This window comes from Lynx canadensis, chromosome C2, assembly GCF_007474595.2.
Source record: "Lynx canadensis isolate LIC74 chromosome C2, mLynCan4.pri.v2, whole genome shotgun sequence".
Taxonomy (NCBI): Eukaryota; Metazoa; Chordata; class Mammalia; order Carnivora; family Felidae; genus Lynx; species Lynx canadensis.
This window is the reverse complement of record NC_044311.2, coordinates 82,169,006-82,185,768: the sequence shown is the minus strand read 5'-3', so window position 1 is coordinate 82,185,768 and position 16,763 is coordinate 82,169,006. Positions and strand designations below refer to the sequence as shown.

The 16,763-nt window shown below is 34.8% G+C and overlaps 1 protein-coding gene across 1 annotated transcript; it reads left to right on the top strand.

The window, feature by feature from the left end:
• Window positions 1-2,516: 2,516 nt before the first annotated feature.
• On the top strand, window positions 2,517-12,520 carry UTS2B (urotensin 2B). Its single transcript, XM_030328446.1, has 5 exons — window positions 2,517-2,619; window positions 7,110-7,208; window positions 8,367-8,404; window positions 9,682-9,775; window positions 12,465-12,520. The coding sequence occupies exons 1-5, from the start codon at window positions 2,517-2,519 to the stop codon at window positions 12,518-12,520; spliced, it is 390 nt and encodes a 129-aa protein (XP_030184306.1).
• Window positions 12,521-16,763: the final 4,243 nt, after the last annotated feature.

Here is a 16,763-nt window from a genome sequence, read left to right as displayed (position 1 = left end):
ATGGATAAGGCACTTATTTTTCATCACTTTGCCAACATCAGCTAAAATATGACAGAAGATTCAGGAGATTGCCTTGGATTTCCCGAAACAAATGTTTGTAGAACAAAAGTAATGTATAACATTTTGTTTAGAAATGAGTCATCAGTACCTAACCTTATCAGAGAAGGCAGTTAATTTGCCTCTTTTAAGTAGGCAAACCCCATAGGAATTGGGGTTCCTTGACCTGCTGTTTAACATCAAAATTTTTAAAAATCCAAATATTTTATTTACATTTAAAAACATTTTTTTAAATTAAGGAACCATGAACTGAACATGTCTTTAATATTGACTCATATTTAACTTGCCATTTCATTTGTTATTTATTGTCAGGTCTTCATTTTGGATTATGAAATTTATTATCAATATATTATATAGGAATGATCAGGTTTATTATCAGTATATTGTATATTTTTTTACTCTTTTCTTTTTAAAAAAATATTTATTTATTTATTTTTGGAGAGAGAGAGAGAGAGAGAGAGAGAGAGAGAGAGGCAGGGAGAGAAGGAAACAGAGAATCCCAAGCAGGCTCCACACTGTCAGCACAGAGCTTGATGGGCTTGAACCCATGAACCATGAGATCATGACCTGAACTGAAACCAAGAGTCGGATGCTTAACTGACTGAGCCTTGCAGGTGCCTCTTTATTCTTTTCTGTAATAATTTCTTGCAATTACACTATTTTTCATCATAGTTGCATATTTTTTTGTCCATTAAGTAATACTGATTTTATGTTTTCTATACTGATGTACTTTTTTTTTAAATTAGAGCTTAAAAAGCTAATCCAAATAACCTAGTAAATAAATAATGGTAAATGGCATCAAGGTATATTTGAATGACAGGTTTTGAAACACTATGGTATGAAAAACTTTAAGGATCAAGTTTCAAAGACATTGTTCTTGAATTTTTAGGCTAAAGAGAGAATAGAAACTTAAGGAGCTGCAAGTATTGTATTCTGTCAGTTAGCTTTATACCTAGATATAAAGTTTAAGAGCATTATCCAATTTTGCCTTTAAATCTCCATATATTTCAGTTGCTCTTTACTCACAAATGAAATATGTTTTCACTTATTTTTCCTTTGAATCACTCCAATATTTGCAAATCAGGACAGAAACATCTATGACCATAACTGCTCTCAAAGTAGTCACAATTTAATAGTGGAGGCAGACACAAAACACGTAACTGTAATGAAATGAAGAATGGATTTGGAGTGATGATAGATATCTAAGCAGTCTTATGAAAGTCCAAAGGAGGTAAAAACAAAACAAAACAAAACAAAAAAAAACCCGAATCTATGTCTGAAAGCAAAAGAGAGAGACAGACCCAAAAGACTGAATAGAGCTGGTGGCATTTGATCGGATACTTAAGGAATGAACAGGTAAAATGGCAGTGGAATGAAGGAGTGCAGGTAGATAGAAATTTGTCAACAAACTCTGAAGTGAGGAAGTGCCAGGTGTGTTCAGGGATTGAAAACTTACTGTGACTGGTGCCCAGACATATAGTGGAAATGAGCCTGTGAAAGAAAAACAAGGCTGAATATCAAACTAAGTAGTTGAGACTTTATTTAGGGAATTTATTAAGGCAATGGGTTAGTGAAAAGATGGGCCATTGCCCTTCTTTCACATCATCTCATGCTGCCATTTGTGCACAGGGAACAGAGTCAGTTTTAGAGCTAATGCATCTAGAGTTCTCCTGACAGAAGAAGTAAGTGTCAAGGCCAGAGGTCATTAGCACATCTTTGGAGCCATAAAACTGGAATTGTGGATGTACTGAAAGCCATCGACTTAAAAAGAAAACCATTACAATTAAGGCAAGTATTAAAGAGTGTAATTGACGGGACATTTGCCAACTTTGAATTAATTAGATTTAGCTTTAATCTTTAGAAGTGCTGGTTGCAGCAAAATGAAACCATCCTTCTTTAGTGCAGTAAGACATTAATGTTCCCATTATGATTCATTTCCAATTTGAGCTCTTCCCAACTCAAATCTATTTGGTTGGTTAAAAATGAAGTGATGGTTGCAAATAACATGGGCTATCAGGGAGACCTGGGGTGGGGGTGGGGAAGGAGGGGTAGGGGGGCTCTAATTTGGTCAAATGAAAGGCATTGTTCCCATTTGATTGTTATGAAAATTGAACCAACAGGTTCAATTGCCAATTTTCGCTCTATGCTTGTGCCTGTGTCTGAAGTGCGTGGGCATGCATAGGAATGCCTGCTTTTAGTGAAATGGGCAGGTATGAGATATATCGATTGGGTTCTTCCTGTCATTGACTGAGTAGCAAACCTGTCACTTCTCCAAGTAGTGAATCATGTTGACAGAATGCATTACATTTTATAAGTTTTTTTCTTTGTCCAGATCATCTGTAGTTGAAGCACACTTGCCACCTTTTAAAAGTGATCTCTGCAGCATTCCAGAGCCACTGAAGTATTCATCTTGACCTGGATAGTCAGTTTCTCTGCTAGCACAAAGAAGATTTTTTAACATGAACAAGATCCTTTCAACCACTCTTTGCTTTGGGCTCCTAACTTTGTTATCTGTAATGATATTTTTCGAATTGGTGCATGGACGGCCATATCTTACCCAAGGTATGTACACATGAATCTAAAATCCTACAGATGGGTAAATAATCCTTATCTTTCTGTTTGCATTGCCTTGATTTCTCTGCCATTATCAAAATAATATGTTAAGGCATTAGTATTATTAATCATCAAACATCTTTTCAGAAGTTGCTGTTTTAAATTACATGTAATCCGTGATGCTGTTCTTCTCAAGTAAATTAATTTTAACCAACATTGTACTAAATTTATTTTGACTACACCTAATTTTTTATCTAATCATGGGGCACCTTTTTTCTCACTTCTGTTCTATGACCAAAGATAGTGAATGTGTAAGTAGTAATACAATCAATTACCTAATATGTACATATTTTATTTTCTTTTTTAATATGTGCATATTTTAAAGTGTATCTGGGGAAAGCAAAATAATATTTTTAACCTATGAGATTATAAGTAAGTTACTAATGAAAGGAGAATGACTTAGATAAAAACACATTAGGATGGAAATTTGTGTTTGCAGAGATTTGGAAATAATAATGCATGGGGAAATCTACATAGTATTTTCAGGAAGACGATGCTAAATCCACATTATGCATTGACTGTATTTATCAGATTTCTAACATAGAGTACTTACATTAAATGAAATAATTTAATCTATGACATCTAAAATTTGTACCATGAGAAAGTTGGAGAAAATAAATTTTTGCTCTTGTAATATTGTAACTTGTATTGACCTTTCTTTAAAATTTTCAATGCATTTTGTACTGGAAATAGCTCTTCATCTGAGAATCAGTAGGGCTAAATGTAATGCTGATTTATTAGGCAAACAACCTCCTTGAAACTTTTATATATTTCTTTATGTTTGGAAAATAGTAATTTAAAATAGTGCTCTCTAATTTTCCTTCCAGCTTGAAATTTTGAGGTTATCTATCGTCTAACTGAACTCCTTGCTGGGAAGGAAAGAGCCTTTAACTTTGTCTTACATAGGGGAACCAAAACAGGATAGAATACATTTTATTTACATGATACTTGGTTGAGAAGAGGGATCAAGTTTCTCCCTTTGGGATCAAATTCAATTTTACTAGACCATGTTGCTTCCAATGTGGTTTTAAAAGTCAATGAGAGAGCAGTTCTTTTGGCAGTGAAAATAAAATTGCATAAATCCTTGTTATTTAGTTATTGGGATTTTCCCATGAAAAATAAGTTGTCTTAGAGACCTAGATATAAGGTTGGGAATCAAAAGAGTCTGGATTTTATCCATAGCTCACATTTAGTCTTTGGCCAATCAAAATCATTGCACATGATAGGCATCCTTTGTTCTTCCTGTGAAATGATGGTATTTTCAATGTTCTTAACACAATGTAAATGAGGAAAAATGAGACCATTCACTGAGGACTTTGCAAAATTAGGATGTTGGTGGTAAATGTAACTTCTGATTTCATGTGGATGTGGAATACAGAAAAATCAAACTCGAAAGTATTTTGCTAGGTTAAAGTTAAATAACACCTCTGACCCCAGAATACCACACAGTGATATGCATATATCACTGGCAGCATATTGGAAAGGTTTTTCTCTCTGGTATTCCCTTGGATTTATTTTATTGTATATAAACAGAGAAGATTACGTTACTAGTAGGGTTATTTTCTGATCTAAATTGTCTATGATTAGAGTCTCTCTCCATATACACGTATTTCAAAGCAGCCAAAGGTTTGACTTATGTCCTTGAACACATTGTTCAAATAAGCATTTTGGGGGGTTACCATCCCGCTCTTTCTGTGTTAGACAATGTCCAAGACAAATGACACAATCTGCCAGCTGTCATTTGGTTGGAGCTATAGAAATGCATGGTTCAATGGATAAATCTGACATGGGGCAAACTACCTACCACAAAATGATGAAGAGTGAATATCAAGACCAAGAATACTGGAAAATTTATTAATTGTTTTGTATTTTATCATTTTGGGGATTTCCAGATTTCTTTCTGGTAAAATTTCTTGTCTATATGTAGTGAGAAGCTTCAAATTTGAGTGAAAAGTGAGGAGACAATGAAACCTTTAAGATTCAGTATCTTTAAAGGGTGCCTGGGTGGCTCAGTCGTTGAAGCACCCAACTTCGGGTCAGGTCTTGATCTCATGGTTCATGAGTTCCAGCCCCGCATTGGGCTCTGTGCTGACAGCTCTGAGCCTGGAGCCATTTTTGGATTCTGTGTCTCCCTCTCTCTTTGCCGTTCCCCCGCTCATGCTCTCTCTCTGTCTCTCAAAAATGAATAAATATTAAAAAAATTAAAAAAAATTCAGTATCTTAAGTAGCAGTGAACCAGTATTATCTGTGTATTTGCAAAAGCCTTCACTCTGTCATGTCTGGATAACTTTGTCATCCTTTGTGCTAAGGGTTCACCTACACTCAGGTATTTTTTATTCAAGCATTTCCCTTGTCATACTAACTTTTAGTTCAAAGACAAAAGCATATTAAAAGTATGTGTAATTGTTTTCTTTTAAAGCTGTATCTGTTTTAAAACTAAAAATGAAAAAAAGAAAAAAGACTTATTTTCAATTATATTTCTAAGACAATATCTTAACTTTAGAAATATAAAAAATATTTTTAAAAAAATTTCTTGAAAAAACTTTTTCTTCAGGGATTCCTGTAAACCATGGTTGTCTTTAAAGGTACTGACAAGAATTTCTGAGGAGAGTTATGCAAGTGTAACCACTGGAAACAAAAGTAGTAAAGAGAGGCAAATTGATTCAATTTCTTTTGTGAAAAATGTCCCACTTAAATATGCAGAAGTGGATTAGTAATTAAGTTCCTAAAAGCTTCAGCTCTACACTTTCCTTGTTACCTCCTCCTGGTTTTATACATTCTCTAAGTTTAAGGCAATGAATTGGTTTCTCTTAGCACAGTTCTAAAATAAGTAGTCATTGTCATCTGGCTATAATATGTACCCTATTTCTTTTTCTAAGAAAACTATTTTAAAGATTGTAGATTGTAATTTAACATTTTGATGAACAACTGTAATAACAATGACGTTATTGCATGGTCACATCTTAAACTAAACTATCTCTGAGGGTCTTCATATAATTGATGTTAAACAAATTTCCACTGATACTGTATTAATGTTTTAATTAATCAGTAGAAAAAAAATGTACAGATAATTTCTATGTTTATGAAGTAAAGGAAATTGAAGAGCTGAGCATCCATAAACTATGTTTGGTCAGTGTAGAAATGATGCTGTCACCTGTCTCACGTCATCCGTTTGCTTCCTCATCAAGTCTCTCTCATTCGTTTTATTAACCTCTTAATTGTTTGAGTTAATCAATTAACATTTTGTACACACAAGAAAGACAGATGATTAAACAGAATAATAGAGTTAAATTACGGGCCATTTCTGTAGCTAAAACCACAATATTCTCACTTCTAAACTTCAGACTCAATGAATCTAGCTTCTGTTCAAGCTGTCAGCTAGAATGAGGAGCTAGCAAATGGGGAGCATGATCCCACAGAAGTTCTGGATAGAAGTTTGGCTTTTCAGGCCACATCACAAGAGTTCATTTTGTTTGTAATATACTAGTTGTTACTTCAATTGCATTACTTGTTGGTAGATATCTTGTTGAGTCTTCATGTCTTATAGCTTGAGTAAAGGTTATTATCCTGATTTCTACTCCAGAATAAAAATATTTACAAAAAATTGGGTGATATTTTGCTTTTAAGGTGTTGAAAGAGTTGAGCATCTGATCAATGAATGGGCTGGGAGGTAAATTGGCAAAGATGGAAAGATGTCAATATGGAGAAAGGACACTTCATATCACCTTTCCCGTAAGATTTCCTTGACTGGCTTAAAGGCAATCTCCAGAACACAAAATGGCTCATATTTAAATGTGCATAGCACATAGAATCTTAAAATAAAATATTGTTTATTTTTTTCTTTAAAAAAATTTTGGGGCACCTGGGTGGCTCAGTTGGTTAAGGATCCAACTCGTGATCTCAGCTCAGGTCATGATCTCACGGTTTGTGAGTTCAAGCCCCCATCAGACTCTGCACTGACAGCATGGAGCCTGCTTGGGATTCTCTTTCTGTCTCTCTCTGCCCCTCCCCTGCCCTCTCTTTCTTCCTCTTTCTCTCAAAATAAATAAATAAACTTAAAAAAATAACTTTTATATTTTTCATATTAAACATAAGAGTAGAAAATTTCAACAACACAGATAAAAAATAAGAAATTTACCTGCGATTCTACTACCCAAATTTACCTACTACCCAAATTTAGCAGGTAAATTTTAGGGTGTCACCTTTTAGAAATACTGTCTCTCCTCTTCTCTCTCCCTCTCTCATAATCTCTCTTTGCTCCTATACATTCAATGATTTTTGAAACAGCCCCTCTTTTTGGGTTACACACCTTTGTCCACAGTGCTTTTTTTGGTGAGTATATGCATTGATAGTTAGCTATAAAATGTATTTAATTAAAAGTGCTTTCGGTGACACAGATCGAAAATGGAGGCTTCATTACATTGGGATGATTATTACAGGAAATGAATTGTTTCCAGATAAAGAAGATGCAAACCACGAAGAACTATTGCTGGCTCTACTGAATAAAAATTTTGATTTCCAAAGACCTTCTAGCATTGGTAAGTTAGGAATTTATTCTGTCTTCTGACCTGTTCTTTCTCAATGTTAATTTGTAGTAAAGTGATAACTACTCCTTTTCATGCTGCACTGACAGCTTAAGTGTGTCTTATTATTTCATATTCATGATAAAGCAATGGAATTATTAAAAAATATTAAAATCCTATTTTCTTCAATTAGAGGGTCCTAATGGGATCAGTAACCATCTATTTACAAAATAGTTATCTTTAGTCATATTCTCATCTCTGCAACTCCTCACTCATACAGTTAATATTTTCTTTTACTAAATGCTTCAAATCTGTTCCCAGGTTTTCATTAGAAATTTCACAAATTAACTGCATTTTAATGGCAGTTAAGTTAGCACATTTGCAATGAAATTCTCTCCATGTGGGAAACAATTGGAGTAGAGACCACTGGGAAATTTAGGCACACCGACTGACATTTTTTTCTTTGAAGATCAGCAGAATCTAATTTACAATTATGCATTAGAGTTTTCTCCAAGAAATGACAAATACTGTCAGAAACTTAGCAAGTCTAGCCTAAGAGAAAATGTGAGAATATGTCAATGTGTTACACTCTCCAAAAACATCTGATCCTCTAAAAAAAAAAAAAAAAAATCTAGTCATGGGACAATGTGCTGACTATAACAACATCTTAATGAATACTTTAAAAATACAGGGTTTTAAAATTAGAAATAAGATATTCTCATTGAAGAAAATGTATGAAATTATAAAAAAGAAAAATTCATACTCAAACTGTAAAACCCAGAGAGAGCTAATATCAATATTCTGGGAATTTCTTTCATGAATGAATTGTATAGATGTTTGTGTCCCACCTTTTTTCACTTACTATTGTTTCATAAAATTTCCTCATGTTAGTAGAATAATTTACTTCTAAATAATAGTCCTTGTTAGAACTATGGTCTGTTTTAGAAAGCTTTGTGCTTATTACAAGAAATCAGGTATTTTCTCATGACATAACTGGTTGCAATTCAATATGTCAGGCATTGAGAAAATATTTGGGTCTTATATTAGGGATGGTGGGTGGTCTCAAATCTTATGGAAAAGACCTTTGCCTTCCACATAAGATCCCGAATGTGTGAATCGGGATGAATCTGTTATTTGCCATGAAAGTTTTCATGTAACGAATGTGTCTTGCAGATACAGAACTGACTGGCAAATTGGAAGAACTTAACCAGGTGAGAGTGTGAAATACTTACGTTTCAATTTTAATAATAATTAGAAGGCATTTATCTTTGGGCACAGTTTGAAAAATTATTGGTATGATACCGTAAAATTTTTTTATTCCTGCTAGAGAAAAAGTAAAGTAATTCATTAGGAAAAAAAATAGTCAAATTCCACTTGGGGGAAAAAAAAACAAGAAAGAAAAGAAAACCAAAACAAAACTAAAGCTGAAATGATCTTGAGATAAAATCTGGATTCTCGTCCCAGCTTTCCAATTGTTATGAGACCAGAAACAAATTAAAATTCTCTGGATCTAAATATCCTCATCTATAAAATAGGAGGCTATACCTAGATTGGTGATTTTCAAAATGTATTATTATTTTTAAAAGTGGAAATATTTTTTCCCAAATAAATTGGATACGGTCTCATATCCAATTCATTCGGTTGCATACGAAGGTGGAGCTGTTCTGTTTAAAGCACCTGGTTGGGCGCCTGAAGGGTCACCTCTTTGAACCCGCTCTCAGCCTCCTGAGAGGGAGAGAGACCCTTAGCAGCCTTTGCCCCAACTCCTTGACATGCTGTAAAGAAAATGTGAAAATCACCAGATTCAATGATTTCAAAACTTTTTCACAAACATGCATGCAAATCCATTATTATGCAAACCATGTGGCTCTTTGGGAGAGAGAATTGTGTCCCATCATTCTAGGCGGGTCAGACATGGACACCCTCAGTAGCCAGGCTGAACTCTACTTTGGTAGAGTTAGATCTTCAGGGTGTAGACAATCAGAAAGCTTGCTAAAAATGAACATGGGTTGAATTCTGGGTAAAAACCCTAAGGCCTCAAAATACTTATCCCTTCCTGCTGGAAAGGAAAAATATTTCAGGAAATCCAAACATTTACATAACTCTGTGGAGCTCCTTGAAAAGCACTGCTCATTATAGGTGACATGAAATCGAGTCCAGGAACACAGGCTGTGTTTCCAGGCTCCCCATTAATTAACACCCAGAGTGGACTTCCTTAACCATAAACCTGTTTTTTCCTCATGTCCTGTTGAGTCATGTACCTTTCTCAGTCAGTCTCTAAATACTAGTTTCCTTGTACTTTTCCTGTTTCTTTTTGTTTACTTTCTTCATTACTTTTTCTCCTTTTCAATTCCTTGTTTCTCCTTTCCCCCTTTCTTCTGTTTCTCCTACTTTTTTCCCTGTTTTATTCAAATACTTTCTCTTCTTCAACAGAAAATAGCATCATTCTAATTAAAGATGAATAATTTTTATGTTTGATTTTTAACAGCTGGAAAATCTAAAAAAGCAGCTCGCAGAGGCCAAAGATTCGGAGATATCCTATGCTATAGGTGGTCTATCTTCTTCCTATCCCAATAAGCGAGGTAAATTTTCATTTCAAATTTTTAAAATTGACATCTGAAAGATTAGTTTTGCAATTATTACTAAGAAGAAAGAGAGTAACTTGATATTTCTTAATCCTATGGTGGTGCTCAAGATCAAGGCTCATATCTTTATTTTTTATTTTATTCATTTTTTAAACAAATTTAATGTTTATTTATTTTTGAGAGAGGGAGAGAGAGAGAGAGAGAACAGGAGTGGGGGAAGGGGCCGAGAGAGAGGGAGACACAGACTCTAAAGCAGGCTCCAGGTTCTGAGCTGTCAGGACAGAGTCCTACACAGAACTTGAACCCATGAACTGTAGATCATGACCTGAGCTGAAGTTGGGTTCTTAACTAACTGAGACACCCAGGCGCCCCTATTTTATTTTATTTTATTTTATTTTATTTTATTTTATTTTTTAAGTTTATTTATTTTGAGAGAGGCAAAGCAAGAGTAGGGGATGGGAAGAGAGAGAGGAGAGAGTGAGAATCCCAAATAGTCAAATTCCACTTGGGAAAAAAAAAAAAAAAAACCAAGAAAGAAAAGAAAACCAAACCAAAACTAAAGCTGAAATGATCTTGAGATAAAATCTGGATTCTCAGCACTAGCAGTGCAGAGCCTGATATGGGGCTCAAACTCACAGACGATGAGATCATGACCTAAGCCGAAGTCAGACACTTCTCCTACTGAGCCACCCAGGCACCTCCGAGGCTCATATTTTTTAAAAAAGATTCCAGTGAAAACGTTCCCATATGAATGTATCTGAGTTCTGTGGTGTTTATAGCAGTGTGTCATATGTTCTAGGTTTAAGTAAAATAGGCCCTTATTGTTTAAAATTGTGACTTACCTTTGCTGTTTTGCTTAAACACTGGAGATAGGAGAATCACAAAAGGGAACAATCAAGTTTCAAGTTAATCCAGAATTTTGGAACATCTTTATTCAAGTCATTGCTCTAATGTTTGGTTCAAGGCTTGATTCATAACATTTAATTTTAGGAGGATTTGTCTTTTGGAGCCCTCTTACTATTTATAATATTTCTTGGGAAATTCTTGTTTCTTGCTGAATTAGTTCTTATATTTGAAAAACTTGTATGTATGTTTTTCCATTCATAGAGTGATGTGAGCCTTCCTAAAACTTGTTTTATTTACACTTGTCTCTCTTCCCAGATTTGTCTTTAACTTGTACATAAACCTATGTCACAATTGCTACTAAGGGGGAAAAGGAGACACTGGTATTATTTAAACACTTAGCATATTATATTTTATATTTTCATATCTCAAAATATTGTGGTTAATACATAAGCACTAGAGCTACACTGCCTGGGTTCAAGTTAATATTGACATTTTCTACCTGCTTGAACTTGTGCAATTATCTAACTTCCTGTGCTTATTTTCTTTGCCCCCAAATGCAAATTATAATCCTAAGTATCTTTATGAGATTGTTGGGAGGACTTGATGAGTAATATATGAAAGGAATTTAGAATAATGCCTAGCAAATAGTAAGTACTATGTAAACTTAACTTGTTTTTTATGGTTTTGATCAATGCTATGATTATTATTTAATTCTCTTCATAAACATCAGGTAGCTATTACTATGCCTATTTTATAGATGAGGAAATTACATCTCAGAGGCATTAAATTATATGCTGAAAATAACCCCCCTGCTAAGTGACTCAGCCAGTGAACCTGAAGGAGATGGTAGTAGAACCTTCCGGAGTTTTAAGGACTTTGGCTTTTACTAGGTATCATGTGGGACATCACTGGAAAGTTTGAGCTCAAGAGTGATACGAGATAATTTTTAGTACAACCACTCTTGATGCTTTGTGGAGAACACACTGCAAAAGATGGGCAAAGGTAGAAGCAGAGAAAACTTTAATAAAAATAATTTAGTGGTAGCAGCTTGGATTCGGTTTGGCAATAGTGAATTGATAAGGAGGGGTCTTATTCTTTGGCTATATTTTCAACAAAAAAGCCAACAAAATTTCTTGTAGGATTACACATAGGTTGTATTAAAAAATGACGGAAGGTGTCAAGAGTGACTCCAAAGATTTTGTTCCAAGCAACTAGGAAAAAGAGGGCAAATTCTACTTATTGAACCAGAGATAGCTGGAAGAGGAGAAAGTTTGGTAGTGTAGAGGGTTGAAATAGAGATTTGTTGGGCCTTCTCATAATTAGCGTAGCTTAGGCTATGATGTGTTACCAGTTTTAATCCAAATCTCAGAGGACTATCATATAATAAAGTCCAATATATGTAGTATAACCCTCTTTGATTTTCTGACTATATCATTTGAAAGGTTGTTATAGCTTGACTGCCTCTAATATTGCCAAGACATAGGAAAGGAATAGAGGACACATCCCAGGTCTAAACTGCCTCAGTTCAGAACTTGGTTCAGTGAGAAGTGTCACTTCTGAAGTCCACTGGCTAGAATTAGTCATGTGGGCTGCCACCAAAATACTGGCAAGATAGGCTGATAAATTTTAGGAAGTACATATAATACCTGGGGACCACTGCCTCTACTACAGTCAGTCCTTTCATCTCTTCTTAACCACATAGACTATATTTATCCCATTCCCATTAGAGACAATCCCAGATCTCTTTCACTGACTGAACCCAGAACAAAGAACAGGCTTTCCAGGAGATACTTACTAGTCTTCATTAGATACAGTGTGGCTTCTTCCTCTTCATTCACAGACCTGTTGGCTAAAAGGACAATTCCAATAATTGGCAGAGGAACAGGGACAGGATAACCACAATCAGAAATCCATCCATAAAGGAAACAAACAAGAGATACACAGAATGCTACCCTCCAGGAATTCTGAAGCCCCACTGGGCAAATATTATAAAGGTCTCCTACCCTGGGGATGGAAAAAGGTGTCTTGATTGGAGCCTTTAGTATCTAGGAGGAGTCATTTGCCTATTGTAACATTTCTGGTGGCTACACTGTCTGAGATTTTTGCTTTTTCATTTTCATCCCTGGATACATCTTATGTGTTCCTTGGGGAATATTCTCTTCTCTAGGATGGTACAGTTTTCTTGGGTCTCATCCCACTCTTGCAAAGTTGGAGGTCTGAGGTTTATTTTGTCTTAAAATATCAAAGATATTTTTATTTTAGGGTTTATGATGTCCTTTCAAAAATTTAGAAAGCTTCTCATCTGCTTGCTACATGCAAATGCTTTTGAAGAAACAATTTTAATTATTCTGCCTTCTCACCCCCAATTTAGTAGCAGTTGTCTTGAAAGTATGTGGAACATGGGCACCTGGGTGGCTCAGTCAGTTAAGCATCCGACTTGGGCTCAGGTCATGATCTCATGGTTCGTGGGTTCAAGCCTCGTGCAGGCTCTGTGCTGACAGCTCAGAGCCTAGGGGCTGCTTCGGATTCTGTGTCTCCCTTTCTCTCTGCCTTCGCCCACTCCTGGTCTGTCTTTCTCTCTCTCAAAAATAAATAAACATTAAAATAAAAAAAAAAAAAGCAAGTATCTGGAACATGCCTTAAAGACTAAGCACTCACTCTGACTTCTTTATTCAAATTGTTATTTATGGAGCCTCTGTCACTTGGAGTAATTTTAAATCTCATTTTATAGTGTTTTGGATCTAGAGGAAGTTAACCCTTTCAACATTTTGAGAGCTTGTATTTCTGAACTCTTTATTCCCTTTGTATTTGCTGTCACATTGCATTTGGGGATGAATTAAGCAAACTACACTAGCAAAGTAACCTTACTATCTCAGTGACGTAACTTGCTTTAATATTTATTTTTTTATTTACACGAAGCCTTGTGTATGTTGGTCACTTTCCTTTACTCTGTATCCACACTATGTGTCCCTGTAGTGGGACAGGAAAGAAATGGAGGTAAACACATTCTTATCTGCCAAAATTAGACTCATGATCTTAACCTAACTTACTGGGGTCGGGGAAGCACCTTGGAAATGTAAAAAAAGCACAAGGAATATTTGGACAGTCACATCCCTACCACAGATGTTTTGGGCTTATGGTATGCATAGCAATAACATCCCAGTATAGCAGGCCTTCTTATGTACATTTTTGGGTTTCAGTTACTTGTGGTCAACCATAGTCCAGAAGCAAATGATCTTCCTTCTGACATACCATCAGAAAGTCAATAGTACCTTCATGCTACATCACAGGGCCTACGTCATTCACCTCATTTCATGTCCTCATATAGGCATTTTATCATCTTACATCATCATCATAAGAAGGGTGATTATAGTATAATAAGACATTGTGAAGAAGCCACATTCACATAACTTGTATTGTAGTATATGGTTATAATTGTTCTAGTTTATTATTTATTGTTGTTAATTTCTTTCTGTGCCTAATTTATAAACTAAACTTTATCATCAGTATGTATGTATAGGAAAAACATGTATTTATAGCATTCAGAACTATCTGCAGTTTCAGGCATCCACTGATGGTCTTGGAACACATCCCACACAGATAAGGGGGGACTTCCTGTAGTGATCTGAGTAGACCATTGAATATATAAATTTGAGGTTTAGGGAAACAGCTCATATTGGAGTTATTCATTTGACAGTTATCAACATATCAATATTGCTTGGCATTGTGATGAAACCATCTAAGGAATGACTCTAGATATTAAAGAGAAGACAGCCAGGCCTGAAGCCTAAGTGATTGCAAGGTTAGAGATGGGGCAGATGAGAGAATCAGCAAAGGAGGCTGGGTAGGAGCAGCTACCAAGGAAGGAAGTGACAAAGAATGTCCCACTCCTTCCAGGAAGAAGTAGTGAAACTATATTTGAAGTTGGATAACTCCAACTTTCCTTCTGAGCAGCAATAGAAAGATTATTAATGGCTTGGCCAAGAATTGTTTGGTGGACTTCTGTTGAAGGAGAAAATGATAAAACAATATTTTTATCATTTATCAGGAAACACTGACAATACACATCACTTTTGAAAAATTTTGTTTTAAAGGGTAGAAAAATTGGGGTATTAGCTAGAACATTTTGGGGGAGTGTCAAAGAAACTTTTTATTTGTATTTATGCAAGTAGATATTAAAACATATTTGTATGTAGTAGGAACAAAGTAAAACATATGAATTAGATGCCCAGGTTAGGTGACAAAAACAACCCACATTATACTTAAAGTGTGGTTCTATTGCAAAAGTATGAATAACATTACATGAAAGTAAAATGGACCTAGAGATCCAGCTAATGCAATAGTAACTTATGCTTACTGGGAAATATTATAGTTTGCTTTAATAATTTATTTTATAGTTGATAGACACCTGCTAACTTCATTCAGAATTTGTGATAAAATATGATAAAATACAACATCTTTCCATTTATAAAAATCCTTAACAGATTGGGTATAGAAGGAACATACTTCAACCCAATAAAGGCCATATATAACAAGCCCACAGGTAATATCATATTCAATGGAGAAAAATTGAAAGAGATTTCTCTGAGATTGGGAACATCACTTCTATTAAATATAGTGCTAGAATTCCTAGCTATGCAATTAGGAAAGACAAAGAAATAAAAGGCATCCAAATAAGGAAGGAAGATGTAAAACTCACTTTTTGCTGATGATATAATCTTATATATACACAATCTCAAAGAGTTAGTAAAAAACTGTTGAAATTAGTTGGTGATTTCAGTAGGTGGCAGATTAAAAAATCAGCTTACAGAAATCAGTGGCATTCCTTTATACTAATGATGAAGCATAAGAAGAAAAAACTATCCCATCACAATAGCATAAAAAATAATAAAATACTTAGGAATAATTTTTTTATTGAATTGTATTTGATGTAAAATATTATGTTAGTTTCAGGTATACAGCATAGTGACACAATAGAAAGTGATCACCAGGATAAATCTAGCCACCATCTGTTACCATATAAAGTTTTTCAATATTATTAACTATATTCCCTATGCTGTACACTGAATTCCCATGTCTGATTTATTTTATATCTGGAAGCCTGTACCTTTTAATCCCCTTCCCCTATTTTACACCCTCTCCTCTGGCAACTGCCAGATTATTCTCTGTATCTAAGAGTCTGTTTCTGTTTTGTTTGTTCATTTATTTTTTAGATTCTACATATAAGTGAAAGACTACATATAGTCTTCGTCTTATTTTATTTAGCATAATACCCTCTGGGTCCATCCATGTTGTCACAAATGGCAAAATTTAATTTTTAAATGGATATTCCATTGTGTGTGTGCGTGTGTGTGTGTGTGTGTGTGTGTGTGTGTGTGTGTATAATCAATCTTCTTTATCCATTCATCTAATGATGGACACTTAGGTTGTTTCTATATCTTGGCTATTGTAGATAATGCTGCAATGAACATAGGGACACATGTATCTTTTCAAATTACAGCTTTCATTTTCTGCAGCTAAATATCCAGAAGTAGAACTGCTGTATTATTTGGTAGTTTTGTATTTAATTTTTGAGGAACCTCTGTACTGTTTTCCATAGTGGCTGCACCATTTTGCCTTCCCACCCAAAATGCATGCGGGTTCCCTTTTCTTCACATCTTTGCCCATTCTTGCTTGCTTGCTTGCTTGCTTTATTTATTTATTTATTTATTTATTTATTTATTTAATAGCCATTCTTACAGGTATGGCGTGATAGCTCATTGTGGTTTGATTTGCATTTATCTGATCATTTGTGATATTTAGCATCCTTTAATGTGTCTGTTGGCCACTTGTATGTCTTTGGAGAAATGTTTACTCAGGTCTTTTACTCATTTACTTAGGAATAAATTTAACCAAGGAAGTGAAAAATCTGCACAATGAAAACTATAAGTCTTTTCTGAAAGAAATCAAAAAGAAGACACAAACAGATGGAAAGAAATGTGTGTTTATGGATTGGAACAATAAGTATTGTTAAACGGCTGTATTCTGCATAGCTATCTACAGATTCAGTGCAATGTCAAAATATTATTACACAGAAAACACTATTTCAAAGAAACCACACAAATTTATGTTTCACATAAATAAAAGAAATAATCTTAAA